The sequence below is a fragment of the Vulpes vulpes genome, chromosome X (assembly GCF_048418805.1).
Source record: "Vulpes vulpes isolate BD-2025 chromosome X, VulVul3, whole genome shotgun sequence".
NCBI classification, from domain to species: Eukaryota; Metazoa; Chordata; class Mammalia; order Carnivora; family Canidae; genus Vulpes; species Vulpes vulpes.
In genome coordinates, this window is record NC_132796.1 from 15,640,721 (window position 1) to 15,660,416 (window position 19,696).

Consider the following 19,696-nt stretch of genomic DNA (forward strand, 5'->3'; position numbering starts at 1 on the left):
TCAGTTCTGGTCATGATATCAGGGTCCTGGGATCAAGCCCCACATTGGGCTCCAAACTCAGGGAGTCTGCTTGAGGATTCTCTCTTCCCTCTCCCTCTGCTCCTTCCTCCTCCCACTTCTCTAAAATAAATAAATCTTTAAAAAATTAAAAATTTAAAAAGTAAAACGTGATAATAATTAATATTTTTAAAAAGATTTATTTATTTAGTCATGAGAGACACAGACAGAGAGAAAGGCAGAGACACAGGCAGAGGGAGAAGCAGATTCCTTGCTGGGAGCCCAATGTGGGACTCGATCCTGGATCCCAGGACCATCACCTGAGCTGAAGGCAGGTGCCCAACCACTGAGCCACACAGGCGTCCCATGATAACAATTTTAAAATGAAAGAGAAGAGCTAAAATATTTTTGAAAATGAGAAGTGATAACAGAAGGACAAATGCTGTATCACATATTAAAACATACTATAGAGTCACAATACTTAAACTATATTGATATAAGAATGGTGAGACAAATTAATGGGACAGAAGCAAAAGTCCAGAAAAAATTCCCTAATATATGTAATAGTATATGACAAAGGAGATATCACAATTAATGGGGGGAAGGGCAGGATTATTCAAGAAATGGTCCCAAAAAAGTGGCTATTTCAAAATAAAAATCAATTTGCATACTAACCACACACTACATGTCAAAAGTCCAAAGAGATTAAAAATTAGAAGTAAAAAAAGAATGAAGCCAGTATAAAGAAGGAAAAAAATTATGTGAGATTTTATTCAGGGAAATCATGAAAAAAATCAACAACGAATCTGTGTAAAAAAGTACTATTTCTGTACCTCAAAACCAGCTGTAAACAAAATGAAAAGCCAACCAACTGGGAAGCACAATTTGCCAGAAATGACAAAGGAATAATACACTAATCAGTAAGAAAAATATAAAGACCTCAATATGAGAGCAAAGAATACAAACACATGACAGAAAAAAGAAAATGTGAGAGAACTCTATTAATCAAAGAAATTCAAGCTTGAAACACTAATAAGCACTCTTCCCGCTTCTAGTGATGATGTAAATTGGTACAACCCTTCAAAAATCAATTTCATAATAATGGCTTAAAGTGCCATAAAATATATACATGCTTTTGTCCAATAATTCCACATTTAAGAATCTTTCGTAAAGAAATCATCAGAGCTGCAGAAAAGATTTATGAGCAAAAATAGCCAGCACAGAGTTATAGCGGCAAGAAAAATTGGAACCCTAAATGGATTCTTTCCTTTCCAGCAAAGGCCTCTCTATGAAGCACAGAATTTAGAATATAAGGGTTTGCCTTTTGATTTACAGGGACTCTCTCCTTTCTTCTCAAGAAATGAACAATAGAATGCCACCGTCAGTTCTCTACGCTTCTCAAATCAATTCTCTAATATTTAGGTCATCCCAGCAAAACAGTGTCTTTTTGATCTCTCAGATTCACTATCTCCTAGGCAACTGATTGAATGAAGAAAAATATAAAGCTTCACTGAGGAACATATAATTTTTAAAGACTTGAATAAAGGAATGACACATCTTGTCCTTCAGCTGGAAGAGGGGAGTGGTAGGGGTTGTAAAACAGAAAGAGACAGACAGACAGGCAGACAAAAAAAACAAAACCCAGCTTTACTGAGATACTATTTACATACCCATAAAATTCACCCATTTTAGGTGTGTGATTAAATGGTTCTTCTAGAGTTACAGAATCGCGTGACCATCAAAACAGTGTAATTTTAGAATTTCCATCACCCCAAAAACAAACCTCTTGCCCATGAGCAGTCACTTTCCATTCTGACACCCAGCTCTGGGCAAGCACTAACCTACTTACCATCTCTATGGACTTGCCTATTCTGGACACTTCACATAAATGGCATCATACAACATGGGATCTTTAGTGTCTGGCTTCTTTAATTTCACCTGCTGTCTTTGAGGCTCATCCATGCTGTGGCATGTATCAAAACTTCGTTCCTTTTAATTGCCAAACAGTATTCCATCGTGTGGATGAACCACATTTTTGTTCATCTGTTCAGCTGATGGACATGTGGGTCGTTTCCATTTGGGGGACATTAGGATTGTGCCACTGCGAACAGGTTTGTAGGTAGACATATGTTGTCATCTCTCATGGGTATGGAATACTAGGTCACAGCTAACTCTATACTTCATAGCTTGAGGAACAGCCAGACACTTTTTCAAATCAGCTGCACACGTTTACAACCCCACAAGGAGTGCGTAAATTGTCCTCAGTATTCCTTCACAAACTTTTTAATTTCTCCAGGATTGGCAGTGATGTTCCCTTTATAATTCCTCGTATTAGAATTTTAAACCTTCTCTCCTTTTTTTCTTAATCAGTATTAGCTAAAGTTTATCAATTTGTTGACTGTTTCAAAGAACCAGTTTTTTATTTCAGTAATTTTCTGTATTTTCCTATTCTGTTTCGCTTATTTCCACTCTAATCACTCCTATTTCCTTCTTTCTGCTTGCTTCAAGCTTAGTTTGCTCTTCTTTTTCTGGTTCCTTTTAAAAATATTTTTAAATTAAGTAATTTCTATGCCCAACGTGGGGCTTTACTCAAAACCCTGAGATCAAGAGTCACAAGCTCTACCAACTCAATGAGCCAGGCAACCCTCTTTTGCTAGTTTCCTTCTTTCTTATTTTTACGATTGTATTTATTTCTTCATGAGAGACATGGAGAGAGAGGCAGAAACATAGGCAGAGGGAGAAGCAGGCTCCCTGTGGGGAGCTTGATTCGGGACTCGATCCCAGGACCCCAGGATCATGACCTGAGCTGAAGGCAGATGCTCAACCACTGAGCCATCCAGGCATTCCTCTTTTGCTAGTTTTTTAAGGTAGAAAGTTAGGTTATTGACAATCCCACTTTTGGGCAGATATCCAAAGCTAATGAAATCACTATCTCAAAGAGATCTCTTGTACCCCTGTGTTCACTGCACACTGCAGCATTATTCACCACAGCCAATATGTGGAAACAACCTAAGCAATGGATGAATGGATAAAGAAAATCTCTCTCTCTCTCTCTCTCTCTCTCTCTCTCTCACACACACACACACACACACCGGAATATTATTTAGCCATAAAAATAAGGAAATCCTGCCATCTGTGACAACATGAACGAAACTTGAGGGCATTATGCTAAGTAAAATATGTTAGAGAAAGATGAATTTTGTATGTTCTCACAATAACAACTAAAAATATGGTAATTATGGGAGGTGAGGGATATATTAACTAACCTTATTGTAGAAATCATTTCATAATATATACATGTCTCAAATCATCATATTCTACACCTCAAACCTATACCTATACAACGTTATATATCAAACATATCTTAGTGAAGGTGGGGAAAGAAAAGAGAGGGTATTGATCTGAAATCTGTTTTCTTTTTGAATACAGGCATTTACAGCTGTCAATTTGCTCTAAGCGTTGCTTTAGCTATATGCAGTCGATTTCTGGAGATTGTGTTTTCATCATTTTCATTCATTTCTAAATATTTCAAAATTTCCCTTGGGGATTCTTCTTTGACCCACTGGTAATTCAGGAGTAGATTGTTTAATTTCCATATATTCATGAATTTCCCAAATCTCTGTTGTTGATTCCTAATTTAATTCCAGTGTGGTTGGAGAACATACTCTGTATGATTGTAATCCTTTGAAATTTACTGAGCCTTCTTTTATGGCCTAGCATATGGTCTATCCCGCAGACTGCTCCATGTGCATCTGATCACTCGTTGCTTCATGGAAACAACACTTCATTATCGTTGTCCATAAATCTGTAATTTCATTCCAACATTCTGGGGTCTTACCAGCAGTTTACCACTTTTAATAACAACTACTACTGTTTTCAGTGACTCCTAGTTCATTCTCTCACCACCTTCTGCCCCAAGCTTCATTCTCTTTCCTCATTTTTACCTTGACAATTTCCCTGAGGGAGTTAACAAGAGTAGTCTCCTTATTTTATTTTATTATTTTTTAAAATATTTTATTTATTTATTTATTTACTTATTTATTTATTTATGAGAGATAGAGAGAGATACAGAGAGAGAGACAGAGACAGAGACAGAGACAGAGAGACAGAGGGGGGCAGAGACACAGGCAGAGGGAGAAGCAGGCTCCATGCAGGGAGCCTGACACTGGACTCGATCCCGGGTCTCCAGGATCAGGCCCTGGGCTGAAGGCGGCGCTAAACCACTGAGCCACTCGGGCTGCCCGAGTCTCCTTATTTTACAGATGGGAAAACAGAGTATGAGACTTGCCTAATGTCCCACAGAAACTTTGGGGGTACAGCAGAAGTGGGAGCTGGAGTTGGCCTGCAGCCCTTCTTCCTGCCACAAGGTCCTGCTACCACTGAGTTTATTCAGGTCTCCAGGAAACTGCAAATGGAGCAAGCAGTTCAGTCCTCCTCCAATGTGCTTCCTTGAGCGTGTGTGCATGCATGGACGAAGTTTCTGGCTGCTCTCTCATTCCCTTCCTGGTAGGGGACTATGACAGTGGTCCACCTGGCACTGCAGCTGGGCCCACTGTCCGCCAGACCATGGGCTAGGGAGGTAGGCCGGGAAATGTCCTCGTTGTTCAGGGCAGAACCATCCTAGGGCTTCACAAGCACAAAAAAGCCATGAGTCCAAAGATTAAACTGAAGCTGCAGGTGGCATCAGGGGGACCAAGCTGTGACAACAGACCAGTAAGTGCAATTAGAAGAAACTGAGGAAACTACAGGAGAAAAGGCTCCTTTTCGGGATGTCTGGGTATCTCTGTGGTTTAGCGCCTGCCTTCAGCCCAGGGCATGATCCTGGGATCCCAGGATCGAGTCCCACGTCGGGCTCCGCACAAGGAGCCTGCTTCTCCCTCTGCCTGTGTCTCTGCCTCTCTCTCTGTATATCATGAATAAATAAAATCTTTAAAAAAAAAGAAAAGGCTCTTTTTCCAGGGCTTTCTACAAGTAAGGACAGTTGCTGTCCCAATACAATACCTCTCATTAGTTACCTTTAATTAATCTACCAGCTATCTACCTGTAATAATCTCCCTTTTGAAAAGAGGATCCTCCAGATCAGAGGGGTGTCCTTTCAGGTTCCCTGGGCAGAGGCTCCATGTCCTCCTTCCTGGCATGTCAACAAGCAGGTCCCTGAATCAGACCGAAGGCTGGGACAGTTTCAGGGACCTCAGCCACCTCAGGAATCCTAGATTCGAGAACTCTAAATGGCAGGCTATGTGTTTCTCACAGCTTCACAAGTGGGTTCGTTACCTGAACTCAAAATGACAGCTTCTTTCACTAACAGGAGAGAGTGAACAAACCTCTTCTTTATGCCCGATCAGGGTTTTAATGGTATCAAGGAGAGCTAAGACTCCCCGTCTTTCCATCGAAGCAAGTAGAGAAGGTAAGGGGACTCTCCTGACTCTATGGGACTACTGTTTTGTCATCCTAAAATTCGCCCTTAGAATCCCTGTTCCATCCTGACCCAAGTCCCAGGTAGAGCTGGTCTTGTGTTCACTGGGTCAGACCCCTCGGCCCACTTTTCCTGCCAAAGCCCAGCCTAGGCACTCTTTGACACAGGGCCCAAGAAATGATCAAGAGGGAAAAAAATTGCTTTTAGCTTGTCACTCAAAAACCTACCAAGAGGACTGGCTTTCAAGTATTAGATTCAGGGAATGTTCTCCCAGCATCATGCACCGTGTCTGTTCACAGCCGCAGGCCATAGAGGCTTGGTCAGTGTCTCTCACAGGGCCAGCACGGCCACCACCACCCACTTACTCTAACATTCCCTGTGCAAGGGTCAATCCGAAGATGATCTCCGGGATGCTCAGACAGCTCCTCGTCCTGCATTTTCAAGACCTACACATCGCAAAGCAGAGTCCTAACTAGTATTCAGTAAAATGCGGTCCACTGACTGAAGAGAAGCAGGTTTCCTGACCACAGGACATCCAAGAGCCTGCAATATGCTCTGGTGCTTGCCATTCTCCAGGAGGGTGTTAGTGTAGGCGGCCCTAGCCAAAATTCCTGTGTCCAGAGAGCCAATTTTCTCTCCCTTTCTGTCTCCTTATCTCTTTCTCTCCATCCCTCTTTTGTGCAATATTTTGTAGGGTCATAATTCTGTGCAGCGCACACTGGGAACTGCTAGCCTGGTGTCTATCTGAACATGTCACACATGTTGCATGGCTTCCTCTCTAGTAGGTGAAAATATACAACAGCGTGCCTTTGAGAATACACCTTATACAGACAAACTTGGGCTCACCAAGGTCCAGCTCAGAACTGGTGAAAAGCACTGTACACAATGGAGCCATGTGGTCGGTCAGCACCACCCTCGGAGCCTGGCGTGTTGTAGGGAGATTGCCTACTCCTAGCATTCTATACCACAGGAACTGTAAACGCCTCTGCACGATGAGAAAAGCACAATCATCCCCACTTATATGGACTCTGCTTTTAAAAGGTACCCAAGGCTTCGGGCCAGCAATGTAAAAATCAAAGAAAGAAGTCAGATTTACAAATGGGTTATGCACTATGCAGTGTTTGAAATTCCAAATGCTTTTTCTCATAGAAACAAAGTCATAAGTGGTGATTAAGTTCTCAGACTAACCCACAATGTAGCTAAAACACATCTACAATGTCATCAACTAACAAAACCCCCCAAAAACAATGAAATTAAAGAAGAAACATTTTTATTTATCAAGAATACTTATGCTCAGTGGTATACCCAGAGGGGAGCATGGAGAGGGGTGAGGGTGGGGGGCTGGCCCATGCCCAGGCAAGAAGGGGCTTCCTGTAGAGAACTGACAAATGATAATGAAGCTAACAAAGTCAGTAGGCTCTTTATTTCACCTCCTGCTGACAAGTGAAAACAACATCAGTCATAAAATATTGCTCCTTTTAGGAAAACTGGGTCCACTAAGAAGTAAAGTAGTTAGGGGTAACTGGAGCTACTAAGGAGGAGATTATGTCTTACCTACAGGAATTTTAGTGTACTTCTTCATGGTGTTTAAATTCAAATTATTACCTATACCTAGAGTCATGCCTATAGGAGTCCTTTTTTTTTTTTCCACACTTATCAACAATGATCCCTGTCAGTGTCGGTGTAACAGATGGGACAAGGATGGGGAAGCAGATTCTGTGAGTTCAATGAACAAAAATTAGAAGAGAGAGGAATGGAGCTAAAGAGAACGAACACATGTGTAATGTGAGAAGCTGTGGGTCTAAAATGGAATGGCATGAATTGAGAACACTAAGTCAGAGGAACCAAAGGCATCTCTCTCTGCAGGGAGAAAGAAAAGGTGGGCAGGAGGAGGAGTTTCCTGGGAGAGCCACCAGGTGGAGCCACCACCACAAACCCACTCCCTGGCGGTCCTCTGGATGGATGGGTGGGTGGCAACCCAACAGGAACGCCTTAGAAGTCTAAATCAATAATTAGTCCAGGGTACACTAATTCCTCTAGGGTTAACACCTTGGAATCAGGGCACAGAGATTGAAAGGAGACGAATATAATACAAGAAAATTTCTTAAAACCAAGTTTGCCAAAGACCCATATGTATGGAAAATATACAATGGCAACCACCACTCAGAATGGCATTTCCCACCCATTTCACCACCATCCCTAGGTCCAAGAGGCAATACTACTCAGATAAGAAAGTAAATAGGAGCAACATACTTGAACATCAACTACTAGTCCCATAGGGCCAGTAACACAGCTCCCAACAGAACCTGTCAGTAATGCAGCCAGGGATCAATTACTTTACAAAACCTCTTAACAGTCCCTTTACTCTCAAACTTTCAAGAATGAAGACCCCCTGGGAAAGAAGATGATAAATACACACAAAGACACATTTACACGATGTATGTATTATTGAATGGCTGGAATATTATATCCATCCAGGTTCACTGCCAATGGCCAGCTTTATTTTCATCTCCCCATGGAAAAGACCAGCTCAGGTGATAGCCAAGAGCTTCCACACAACAGTAACACCTTCTCTCAACTTCTTACTCTTCCATTTGTCTATAAAAACCAGCAATTTAGGTAGGATCAATAGGTACTTTGGAGAGTTGAAGAAAATCTGACCCAACACGCTACATTTTCAGATTCCAGGTAACCGGGGTAATTCACATTTGTTTCTCCAAAAGGAAATTGGAAAGGAACAAAATCTTGTTTCTATAAACAAATTCCCAGATCTTGCATCTACCTTAACCAACAAAGCACTGGAAAAGCAAAGCAGTTGACATTTTCTTTATTAAGGACACACTTTTTCCATCCTTTGTTTACAGTTTCATTTCAAACAAAGAGCCCATAGCCTATCAAGAGAACCAGGCCACTGCCTTGGAGCCAACACAGAGTTCCACGCAGCACGTACTTGGCCGGGCGTATGCGCACTCCTATCCTGATAAACCAGCCCGCAGATACCTCGAGAACGTTATTGTGAATAGCCAAGTAAATGCTAAAGAAATGAGAACTTGCAAAAATGTTTCCCCTTCAGTAGAGAAAGGGAGGGAGGCCACTACAGCCAGATCTTTAGGTATTGGAATGACTGGTGCTGGGGGCAAAGAAAGATAAACCCTAGGTATGATTCTTCTGACAGCCACAAGCAGCAGACCAAAATGGAGAGCCTTTCTGTGTGGCAAACACGAGGCCCATATTATGCTGGGGGGCATGTATATATCACCCATCCACACACAAAATGAATTCTGAAGAATTTCTGCATCAACTTTTAAAGCAACAGTGTGTCACCAGAGGCAGAGCAGCTGTTGGTCCCTCTGTTCAGGACTTTTGAATTAAACCTGTCTGAAGAACTAAATACATGAGAAATGAGCCCACAGAGTCATGTTCTACAATCCAAGACACATCCACATAGCAACTTCGAGAGTAACCCTCCCCCAGCTCAACTTGAATCTCATCTTGTAGCATCAGTGCTAGACCTGTTACAAATAACATTTTTGAGACCATCAGATCTTCCAGCATTAGTCAGTTCCTGGAAGGGGCAGTAGAATGCAAATGCACAATAAACCTTAAATAAAGATGGTAAAAGCAGTTTATCTTTCATAAGGCAGATGCCAAAGTAGCAGAGCGACTTAAAAAGATGATTATAAAAGACATTTTCTATCAGGAGAGCATAATAATAATAATAATAATAATAATAATAATAATAATAGCAAAGAATAATAAATGTGCAAAATACAATAGAGACTTACCAAACACTGAATTCATGATAAACTGGAAATAGAAACAAGGACACATAAAGCCAACCAGAAACCCGCGGAGTGGCTTCACATTCAGAATGACAGCAGTAAATTAGAGACATATCCCCATCTTGCCATAAAAAGGATTTAAGAAATGTACACCACTTTCTTAACATTTCCCAAGGGACACAACAGACTGCAAGGGCTTGCAGGCAAGCCTGGCTGGTGGTGTTCCTCTAGTCCTTCCATCTGTCCCAGCACCAAGCAGAGGGCCAGGCCTGCAGTGGCACACTATAAACGTGTGCAATTAAACGCTCGTTAGGATCCATGTAAAAGTGAGGAAGGAACAATATTCTAAATCGTAGGCAGCAGGAGGGGTTCTGAGAAAGGCAGCTTCCCCATGAGGTCTGCTAGTGATGCAAAAACCGAGGAACTAGAGCCCCGAAACAGAAGCTGGGCCTTACAGAGGCCAGTGTGGTATTGATTACAGCCTGGACACTGAACCCATCACATAAATAAAGTTGGTTGGGAAACCACTCTGAGATGAGACCCAACGATTTTGTCTTTCCTTTAATTGAAGTAGAAATGAACAAAATCCTCCTTGCTGATTTTCAAGTATGTACTGAATGCATTTGCTGTTAATTGTTAAAATGTCCATTTAGTTCAGTTTGGCTTTTAACTGTAAGGTTTGAACATTAAAAAAAAAATCTTCCAGATATCAATATTCCAATTTGGGAGTTGCGCACCATTCTTCTATATGGGTTTAATGAGAGAAGGAACAAAAGAATAAATCCTCCTCAGGAGGAAACAGACCACCTTTTTCTGTCTGGTTCATGAGAACATCATTTGGCTCCCAGAAGAATTTTCAGATTTTCTGGCTACACTTTGTCAACATTCTGGAGTCTGGGATAACTTCAGAATATGTAACATCCACGCTGCAAGCATGAATGAAAAATGACTTCTTACTCCTTGGGAAAAGCTTGTTTTAAACAGAAATCTCCTTCACTGTGACTCGGGTAAAGCCCAGAGAAATGGCTAGGTGTGGGAGCAGATACCAATGTCCTTGCAGCCCTAATGCCTAGAATGTATAGCTGATGGCTGCCAGGCTGTCTGGAGGAACTGTTTTCTCTCTCAATTTCACTCCATCTTTTTCTCAAACGAAAAGCACAATGGAGTCACTCCAGTACCTCCCTAAATCAACTCTGTAGAGATCTGCAAAGGTTCAAGTTGAAAACTGAAACTAATCTGTCCCAAACTGTTTGCATGGTCCTGGCCTTTTCTCAAGGCTATTATAGTAGCTTCCTTCAAACCTAGGGTGGCTCTTGACCTCATACAAGGGCCTGGGGAGGACAAGCTTGTCCCACACTGTGAGGTACTATAACCCACTTGCCATTGCTGCAAAGTGAGGCATGTCCCCAAACCACTGGCCACAACTGGGCAAACTTCTTCAGCTAAGTCTTTCTCAAATTCGGGACCCAGTGAAGTAGTTCAATTTCAGCCTCATAACAGAAATAGATTTTGATCTTTATTTATTAAAAGAAAAAGAATTTGTGTTAATTCTCTTAAATTCTCACAGGGTCCAAGGCTGAATCACAAGGTGGACTCATATACCCGAAGAAGGATCCCATGTTAATGAAACAAAACAGCCTGTTACTAAACTCTGAAAGTAATTTTCCTCCATAACAACAGCAACAGACAAAAACATCAAGAGATTTCTAGGGACAAAGCTTGGTGAAAACAAAGAGAAGGAGAAGACTTGGGTCATTTACAATAACTCATAAAACTTGAAGAATTAGTTGGATGGAAAGTGTTTACAAGTAACTAGAATCATCCCCAGATTTAGCCTCTGATCCTTGTTTTAAGGGGGAAAAAAAGTGGTTTTTCATTGATTTGGGGTGGGAAAAAAATGTAGCTTTTGAGCTCAGCACAATGAACTATTTATCTGGCCTGACAAGGCCAATCAATCCATCCCGCTGTTTATTATAAGGAGTAGTAGGATACTGTTAGTATGGACGGGTGGGGGCAGGGCCAAACATAGTGCTGGCCCTCCGTACACAATGCTTCCCTTCAACTGGAAATTGATGTTTGGCCCAGGTGACCTGAGGGTCAGTGTGAAGCCTGGGACAAAACGGAGATGGTATTTTATGTGCTTCGTATTTACAGCATGTCTCCATGTGCTAAGGTCTCAGAGCCACTGGCAGATTCATTATATAAAATACCCGAGAGTAAAAGGTTGGTCACCATCGGGCTTCGGGCCTAAGGCGGAGATTTAAGAAAGGAACGGCACTCCATATGCCGCCCCTGTTCTGTACCTTTTTCTGGATCATGAAAAATCCCATGGAGGACCTCAGAGGCCAGAGTTTTAGATGCAAAGAGGCAATTATCAGAAAAGTTGGAATCCTTCTTTCATTTAAAGTTCTCAGGTAATTTTTATCAAACTCATCTGGATAATTACCTTAATTCCTTAACTTAATTAATTCCTTATCTTGTTAAGTCAATTAATTACCTTAATTCTCTTATTTACCTTACAAAAAGCAGGGCTGGCAGGAGGAGCCTTGCCAGTGGTCATCTTGCGTGTACTTTCCTGACTCACTGACCCAAGAAGCACGAGGAGGAACAAGAGGGGCTCAGGAAAGCAAGCAAGGTTTGGGAATATAGAAAGACACACTGACTCCTAGCTCTCTGAAACCTATAAGGGCAGGCCTCAGGAGCTCTGGAACTTATTTGCAAGAACGAAGGAGGCACTTGGCGGGGATGACTATAGTTTCACAGCAAAATCTGCTTAATTCTTAAAATGGGAAATCCCCTGCATTGGTAGGATGGGACTTAAAAAAAAAAAAGAAAACAAGAAAAGAAAGAAAATCCTATAGCTGCTAACCAGCGTGGGCCTCCAGCCAATACTTAATCTGAATAATTCAAAAAGGGAAATGTAACCCAGGGCAGCTGGAGGGGGTAGAGGAAGAAGCAGGAAGGAAGAGAGACACAAAGCTAATGTCTCGAGCACTATGATCAATGGACAGTTTATTGGACAAATTCTTATGCTGTCTAAATTTTATGAAAGATTAGCTGTTCTTCCCTGTGGTTATGTAAACTTGCCTTCTTTTTTCTTTTTAATGGAACTCTTTGCTAGTACATTTCCTGCTCCTGCTTTTGAACAGCTCTATATTTCTCTTTAAGGAAGTAATAAGCCCGTGAAAAGCCTGCAGCTGAATGCTAACCTACCACGGGCACGCTCAGTATGAGCCCTGTCCGATGCACGGTGAGGGCAGGGGCAGGAAAAACTGAGGAAATCTAGTGCAACCACAGTAGAGGTGAGTCGAGTCCTCTCTGCAACCTTACATTCTCTCTCCTATCATTTCAAACAACGATGTCACAAAGGAGGGATATGGGAGAAAACAAAACCGCCACGAGCTAATACCTGAAAATCTGCCTTGAGATCTCAAAACAGGGAAATGAGATGTTAAAGTTCTCTTGGTTAGAGGGATGTAAGAGCTATATCTTTGCACATACTGCCTCCTAAACCAAGAGAGACAAGGTCTGTGTTTGGGAGCCCAGCAGGTAGAGAAAGAGACCCTGATAAAGCCTGCCCTTAAATTAAAAAGAGACCATGGCCAGACACGCATAGCTCAGCCTGCACCATAGCATTCTCTAAAGTCATCTTTCATCCATAAAAATAGATATGGAAGTGAAAGCTAATGTCCTAGAAAAATCATCATTTACAAATTTAGTCTACTTTCTTATTGTAAAAAAAACTGTACTAGTTCCCTTGATTATAGTTATTACATTGTTACTCGCCCTGTGTGTGCATGTGTGTGTCCAAATTTATACGAAAACCAAAAGGACAAATGCCATTCAATTTTTTAGCAATTCAGAATTTGAAACTTTACCCAATAGCTTCCAGTTTGGGTTTGTGTGTGGGGAGGGGGCTTGTTCTTTTTTTCCATACCTCTCTTGTTGGTTCTTAGAATTGTTTCAGATGATAGCAAAGCATTTCCACTGGACACTTCGTGCATGGGTTTTTCTGGAGCTTTGCTGGAGAGAGGGTCTTTCTTCATTTCTTTCTTTATTTCCTGTGAGGATAAAAGAAAAACAAGACTGTTGTTTGAAATTTTTAAAACGGCTCTTTGGCTATTTTAAGCTTCAGCTTTCTGGAAATGAACTCTAATGACCTCAACTCAGTATAACATGGTGTTTGAAAAATACTATTTCCTATGTTGCTGTAGCTTGTTTTCCTTACATTTATTACTGGAGCACCTGGTCCTGTAAAGTAAAATGATGTCCAATATGGTGACATGACCTTATGTGACTATGGCCATTCCAAGTGACTAGAAAGAGAATGAATGATACTGAAGGCCACCACACAGCTCAAAGTGACAGCCTGTCCTACTTTTTGAACAATGAAAAGTTTTGGCCACCTAAAAGCCTTCTGGTTTCAATCTTTCCCAACAGGGGTTTAGAGAAATATATTCCCATATCACCATTGGCTCACAATTATGCTAAACTCCAAAGAAGGTGATTTAAGTTCATTTACAGTCATCAAGTCCCTCTGGCTTTCTTTAACTCCTGACAAAGAAAAATGTAAGGATGACAAACAGAAATAAAGACCATCATTCTAGGCCAAGGTTCAGCAAATGACAGCCCACCACATATTTTTATAAATAAAGTTTCATTACAACACAACCACCTTCATCTGCTTAAGTATTTTCTAGGGCTGCTATGACAGCAGACCTAAGTATTTGGAACAGAGATCAAAGCATAACGCACCTGGCCCTTTATGGACAAAGTTTGCTCTAGGTGGTCTCTTATCAAAGACCCATTAAGATACAAAATTTAGGGGCACCTGGGTGACTCAGTCAGTTAAGTGTCTGCCTTTGGCTCAGGTCATGATCCCAGGATCCTGGGATTGAGCCCTGAGTCAGGCTCCACACTCAGCCGGGGTGAGAGGGGTGCCTGTCCCTCCCCCTGCTCATGTGCTCTCTCTCTCTCTCTCTCTCTCAAATAAAATCTTTTTTAAAAGATACAGAAATTTTAAAGAAGATTTTATTTATTTATTCATGAGAGACACAGAGAGAGAAAGGCAGAGACACAGGCAGAGGGAGAAGCAGGCTCCATGCAGGGAACCCTATGTGGGACTCGATCCCGGGTCTCCAGGATCACGCCCTGGGCTGAAGGCGGCGCTAAACCACCAAGCCACCAGGGCTGCCCAAAGACATAGAATTTTTTGTTTGTTTGTTTGGAAGTAGGCTCTTTATTTATTCATGAGACACACACACAGAGAGAGAGAGAGGCAGAGACACAGGCAGAGGGAGAAGCAGGCTCCATGCAGGGAGCCTGACGTGGGACTCGATCCCGGGTCTCCCGGATCATGCCCTGGGCCGAAGGCGGCGCTAAACCACTGAGCCACCCAGGCTGCCCAGATATAGAATTTTAAAAACTGATGGCTGATACAATTACTTCAAATTACTCTAATAATTTACATAATTATTTTTGAAAGCGTCAATAGCCCGAAATGATAGTAACTCATAAATTGCAGGTCTGGAGCGGAGGGTTTCTGGGCTTGTCTGAAACCATGACTAATTATACCAACGTGGGAAAAAGGGAAAGCTAAGGGGATAGACCCAGAGCATGGCTGAGTAGCAGGAAGAGCTCAAGGACAAGAGATGTGTTCTTTGGGAAGAACATGGGGCAGGAAATGGGGACGGGCTCCTTCTATAGAATAAACATGAAGACAGCAAATTTGGTAGGGGGCTGAGATTCAGCCTGGGCAGAGGGCAGAGGCAGAAAGAAAGGAACAAAAGCTTGTCAAAACATAGCCACTGGGCAGCAGCTTCCTATAATACACCCGGGTGTTAGTTACCATATCCAATTCCCCAATTGCTGGCTCAGTTCACAACATCCTCGCCCTCCCTCACCAGGGCCCCACCGGAAATCAGCAACTGTGTCTGGCACTTTGCTGGGTTGAGAGTTTCAGCTGGCGTCCCAGGCCAACCCAGCACAAAGCTGTGTGCATGTGTGTGTATGTACACGGACTCCCACCTCAGCAGCCACGGCACCTGCTAGAACAGCAGTTGCCGGGGGTTTCTGTAGCCTCACAGGCAGATGGCATCAGGGGACAATCTGCAAACATTGCCCGCCTGAGCCACATGACGGGATGCTTTCTTGGTGATGGCTGCCAGGCTGCTATGGCTTGAGAAGTAAAGAAAAACAAGCCACCATGGGTGCTCATTCCCCAGAGGTTGCTTCTTTGAGGGCAGAACAGTTGCTCAAACCTCCCATTCCACTGCAGTGTGGATGTGACTACGCACACACAAGTTTCCCAGCTGGACACAACGTAACATGGCGATACAACATCCAAGGTCACCAGGGACCAATTCGGGGAAATTCAGTAGATTGTGGGCAACCTGTCAAGCATTTGCTCGCACTAACCACTAAAGGCACGCAGTTGGGGAAGCGTGAGAGAGGGACAAATGTTTGAGAGACTGGAGTGATCACTGGAGAGAACTTTAGAAGCTGTGATTGGTTTTGTTTTTTGTCTTTAAGTAATCTCTACATCCAGCGTGGGGCTCAAACTCAAGACCCCAAGATCAAGAGTCACACACTCCAGTGACTGAGCCATCCAGGTGTCCCTAGAAGCTGTGATTGTTAAGAATACCCAAACCCAAGGCTTCAGAACAGCACCTCGCGAGTTTGGAAGGAATGACCCGATCGAGCAGGTGCTTAAGGGCTAAGACAGCAATACCAAAGAGAGTTTGGTTCATAAATCCCAGATTCCATTGACCCCGCCAATGATTGTTTATATTTGCCACACACAGAAGCCTAACAATGACCAGATTTCTTAAGTTCCTTCTTAGATGGAAGCAGGGAGGAAACAAAAAATATGCCCCATATTTTTCCAGAGAAACCAAACACACAGGTATGGCAGTGCATCCTGGAGACTCTCCACTGGCACAATATCCAGGTACACCAGGCTCAATGCATTCTCCCACCAACTCAAAACCTTCCCTCTGACCTGCCTCTTTTCTGGAAGGGAGAGGAGCTATCTTGCTTGAAAGCCCATCATCTACTCACTTACCCAAGCTGGAAAACTCAGTGTTAACCCCCATGCCTCACTAGTCACCCAGTTGGGCTCTATCTAGTTCCTCGACCTCTCAGTTCTCTCCATTCCTCCTATGCTGTCTTAAAACCATGAACACCAGGCAAAGAACTTGAAGAGATGTTTCTCCAAAAAGATATACATCTGGCTAACAAGCACATGACCAGATACCCAACATCATTAGTCACTAGGGAAATATAAATCAAAACCATTGGGATCCCTGGGTGGCGCAACGGTTTGGCGCCTGCCTTTGGCCCAGGGCGCGATCCTGGAGACCCGGGATCGAATCCCACGTCAGGCTCCCGGTGCATGGAGCCTGCTTCTCCCTCTGCCTGTGTCTCTGCCTCTCTCTCTCTCTCTCTCTCTCTGTGACTATCATAAATAAATAAAAAATTAAAAAAAAAACCATAATGAAGTACTCCTTCATACCCACTAAAATGGCTAGAATTTTTATTTTATTATTTTTATTTTTAAAAGATTTTATTTATTTATTTATTCATGAAAGATAGAGAGAGAGAGAAAGGCAGAGACATAGGTAGAGGGAGAAGCAGGCTCCTCAAGGGGAGCCCGATGTGGGACTCGATCCTGGGACTGCAGGATCACGCCCTGAGCCAAAGGCAGACGCTCAACCACTGAGCCACCCAGGCACCCATTAGAATTTTTTTAGAAAGGAAAATAGTGTTGATGAGACTGTGGAAGAATTGGAGCCCTTGTGCACCACTGGCAGGAATGGAAAGTGGTGCAGCCCCTGCGGAAAACAGTATGGCAGTTCCTCAGAGTTACACAGAGAACCCCTGTGTGACCAAGCAATTCTACTCCTAGGTATATACCCTAAAATACTGAAATCGAGGACTCAAAGAGATACTTGTATGCCAACATTTACTGCAGCATTATTCATAGTAGCCAAAAGGTGGAAACAACCTAAGTATCCATCAACAGATAAATGGACGAACAAATGTGGTCTATCCATACAAAAGAATATTATTCAGCCTCAAAAAAGAATCAAGTTTTGAGACCTGCTACAACATGAATAAGGCTAGAAACCATTATGCTAAGTGAAATAAGCCAAACATAAAAGGACAAATATTGTATGATTCCACTTACATAATGCAGCTAGACTAGGCAAATTCATAGAAACACTGGAGGTTACCAGGGGGTGGGAAGGGGGGATGAGAGTCAATGTTTAATAGTTACAAAGTTCCTGTTTGGGGTGACCAAAACGTTTTAGATAGAGATAAGGATAACGTACAACATTGTTAATGTGGCTAATGCCACTGAACTGTACATTTTGAATGGTTAAAATGGCAACTTTCACGTTATATGTATTTTACCACAAGAAAACATACACAGGAACACCAGCTAACATGGGTGTGCTTGTCACATGCCGAAGCTGCTCTCAGAGCTGCACCTGGATGGCAACGTGGAGCCTGCACGACAATCCCATTCACCAGTGGCACACACACCAAGACGTGCAGCACCAAGAGAGCCTGCCATACAGCAGCCAGAATCGGAACCCAACCCACCTCACTTCAGAGCGCATCTCTCAACCACTGTTCCCAAGTCCTGCTGGAGTGGCAATAATGTTACCCTGCCTCTGGCCTCTCCCCTCCCAGGTCAGCCTCTACATTGCCACGAGAGACACTCTCCAAAAACAAATGTATGCTCTTGTCACTCCCCTACTGAAATCGCCCAGTTACTTCCAAAAGACCACAGGATAAGCCCTTTCATTTAAAAACTTGTTAAACTGCGTAGCAAGCCACACATCCCTGTGTACTGCTGGCTCAAACTATCCGACATGCATGCTGGCCCCACAGTGCCCATTACCATGCAAATGGAACATGGGGAGTGCACTTCTCTAACAACACCTCGACTTTTACAGGCATCTGATGTCATGGACTCCTATTGGTAGGCTCTAAAAATAGGTGACGATGCTGGTAATGACACAAGCTTACACAGGCAAAGGCTCAGAGAAATTACAGTGTTTTAGCAGATATTTTTTCACTTGCTCCTCATGGTAGCACTGTCATTATGTTATTGAAAAAAAAGAAATAAAACCCTGATTCTTCCAGACTGATATATTTTTGCGTTCAAGAATCGTGAGACCCAGTCAGAGAGGACACAAGAGCAGCCAAAGGCCACAAAGCTAGTAAAGGCATAGTGGGCCGTGGGACCCAACTCTGGGCCTTCTGGCCAGGGCTCTCTTGCTACACTTCACCTCCAAGGAAGAACTAGTGCTATGGCTATAGAGGGGAGATTCAAAATCACCACACCCATGGCTCCAGTGGGAATCTTCACTTCCCTCCATAGCTAAAGAATATAAGGTACTACTTTATCCACAAATGCACCAGTCCTTGAAGTTCTTTCTCATCCACACATGAAAGCTCTTTGCTGCAGGGGAGGGTGCACTTGGCACTGGAATAACCTGCCTGCCCACAGCTGCCAGCATCTGGTTACCTGGAGCTCTCCGAGGTTCTGATCCAGATCATGGGACTCTGGATTTCCTGGCTCTGAATGTTTCCAGCCCCCAACCTTCAATCTTCACTTTCTAACACTAGGCCTATATTTTTCACCATTGTTAAGAACCTGGATCCTACCATTCCAGTGGTAGAGGCCACACCCTAGGCCAGAACTGTGGGCCATGGGGGCTTACAGAAATTTATACATCCCCACATATATAAATAAGCAATGACTGTGCTTGCTTTAAAACACTACAAAATCATCAGGGTATTGGCAAACCTCTTTAGGAGGTAAAGGAAACCCAACCTCACTTTATCCCAAATCTGATGCCTCAACAGTGGAAACTCATCATGTACAGTAAAACTGAGGCCATCAGTAAGATATCGATGCTGTGATAACACTTGAGCCATGTCACAAGGGCAATGTGAGTGAAGAGACAGGAGAACTTATATTCCTGCTTCCCAAAGCACTAAGCTGATCAGAGCCCAAGATGGTTCACCCACATCTGGAGGCCAAAAAGCCCTGATAATGCCACTCTAGCAAAAATTTGCCATGACGCATTTAGCAGCCTGCAAACAACAGCCTCACTGAGCAAACGCATAATTTGTACACAACTGGGAACTAGACTAGCATAGTCTGCTTTGTGATAAGTGGAGTTGCCTGGATGTGGCTGGCTGCTGAGCTAAGCTGGCTTTCCCTCTTTTCTCCTCAGCCTCCCCATCCATTACATACTATCCAGGTGCTGGGGGGGTTGGTTTGGTTGAACCTTAACTTCTTTCTATTAACCAAAATACTCCACAGTGAAACACCAGTGAAGGTCCGGTCTGGGGTCCCTCCCTCCTCTCATCCTGCCAGCAACCTTGACACAAGTAAAGACACAGGCTTCACATTAAGTGGGGAGAATGATGGTGCAAGTCCAACAAAACAAAAAACAATTAGTGCTGGCATTATCATTTATTA

At 43.0% G+C, this 19,696-nt stretch overlaps 1 protein-coding gene across 15 annotated transcripts in view; it reads right to left on the bottom strand.

Annotated features, from left to right (window-relative positions):
- Positions 1-19,696, bottom strand: part of SH3KBP1 (SH3 domain containing kinase binding protein 1) — a 334,655-nt gene that overhangs the window by 184,486 nt on the left and 130,473 nt on the right. For all 15 annotated transcript variants that reach the window (XM_025997485.2, XM_025997483.2, XM_025997484.2 and 12 more), the window contains one exon: positions 13,133-13,256. In XM_025997485.2, the coding sequence (XP_025853270.1) occupies positions 13,133-13,256 (124 nt within the window). The remainder of the gene's footprint in view (positions 1-13,132; positions 13,257-19,696) is intronic.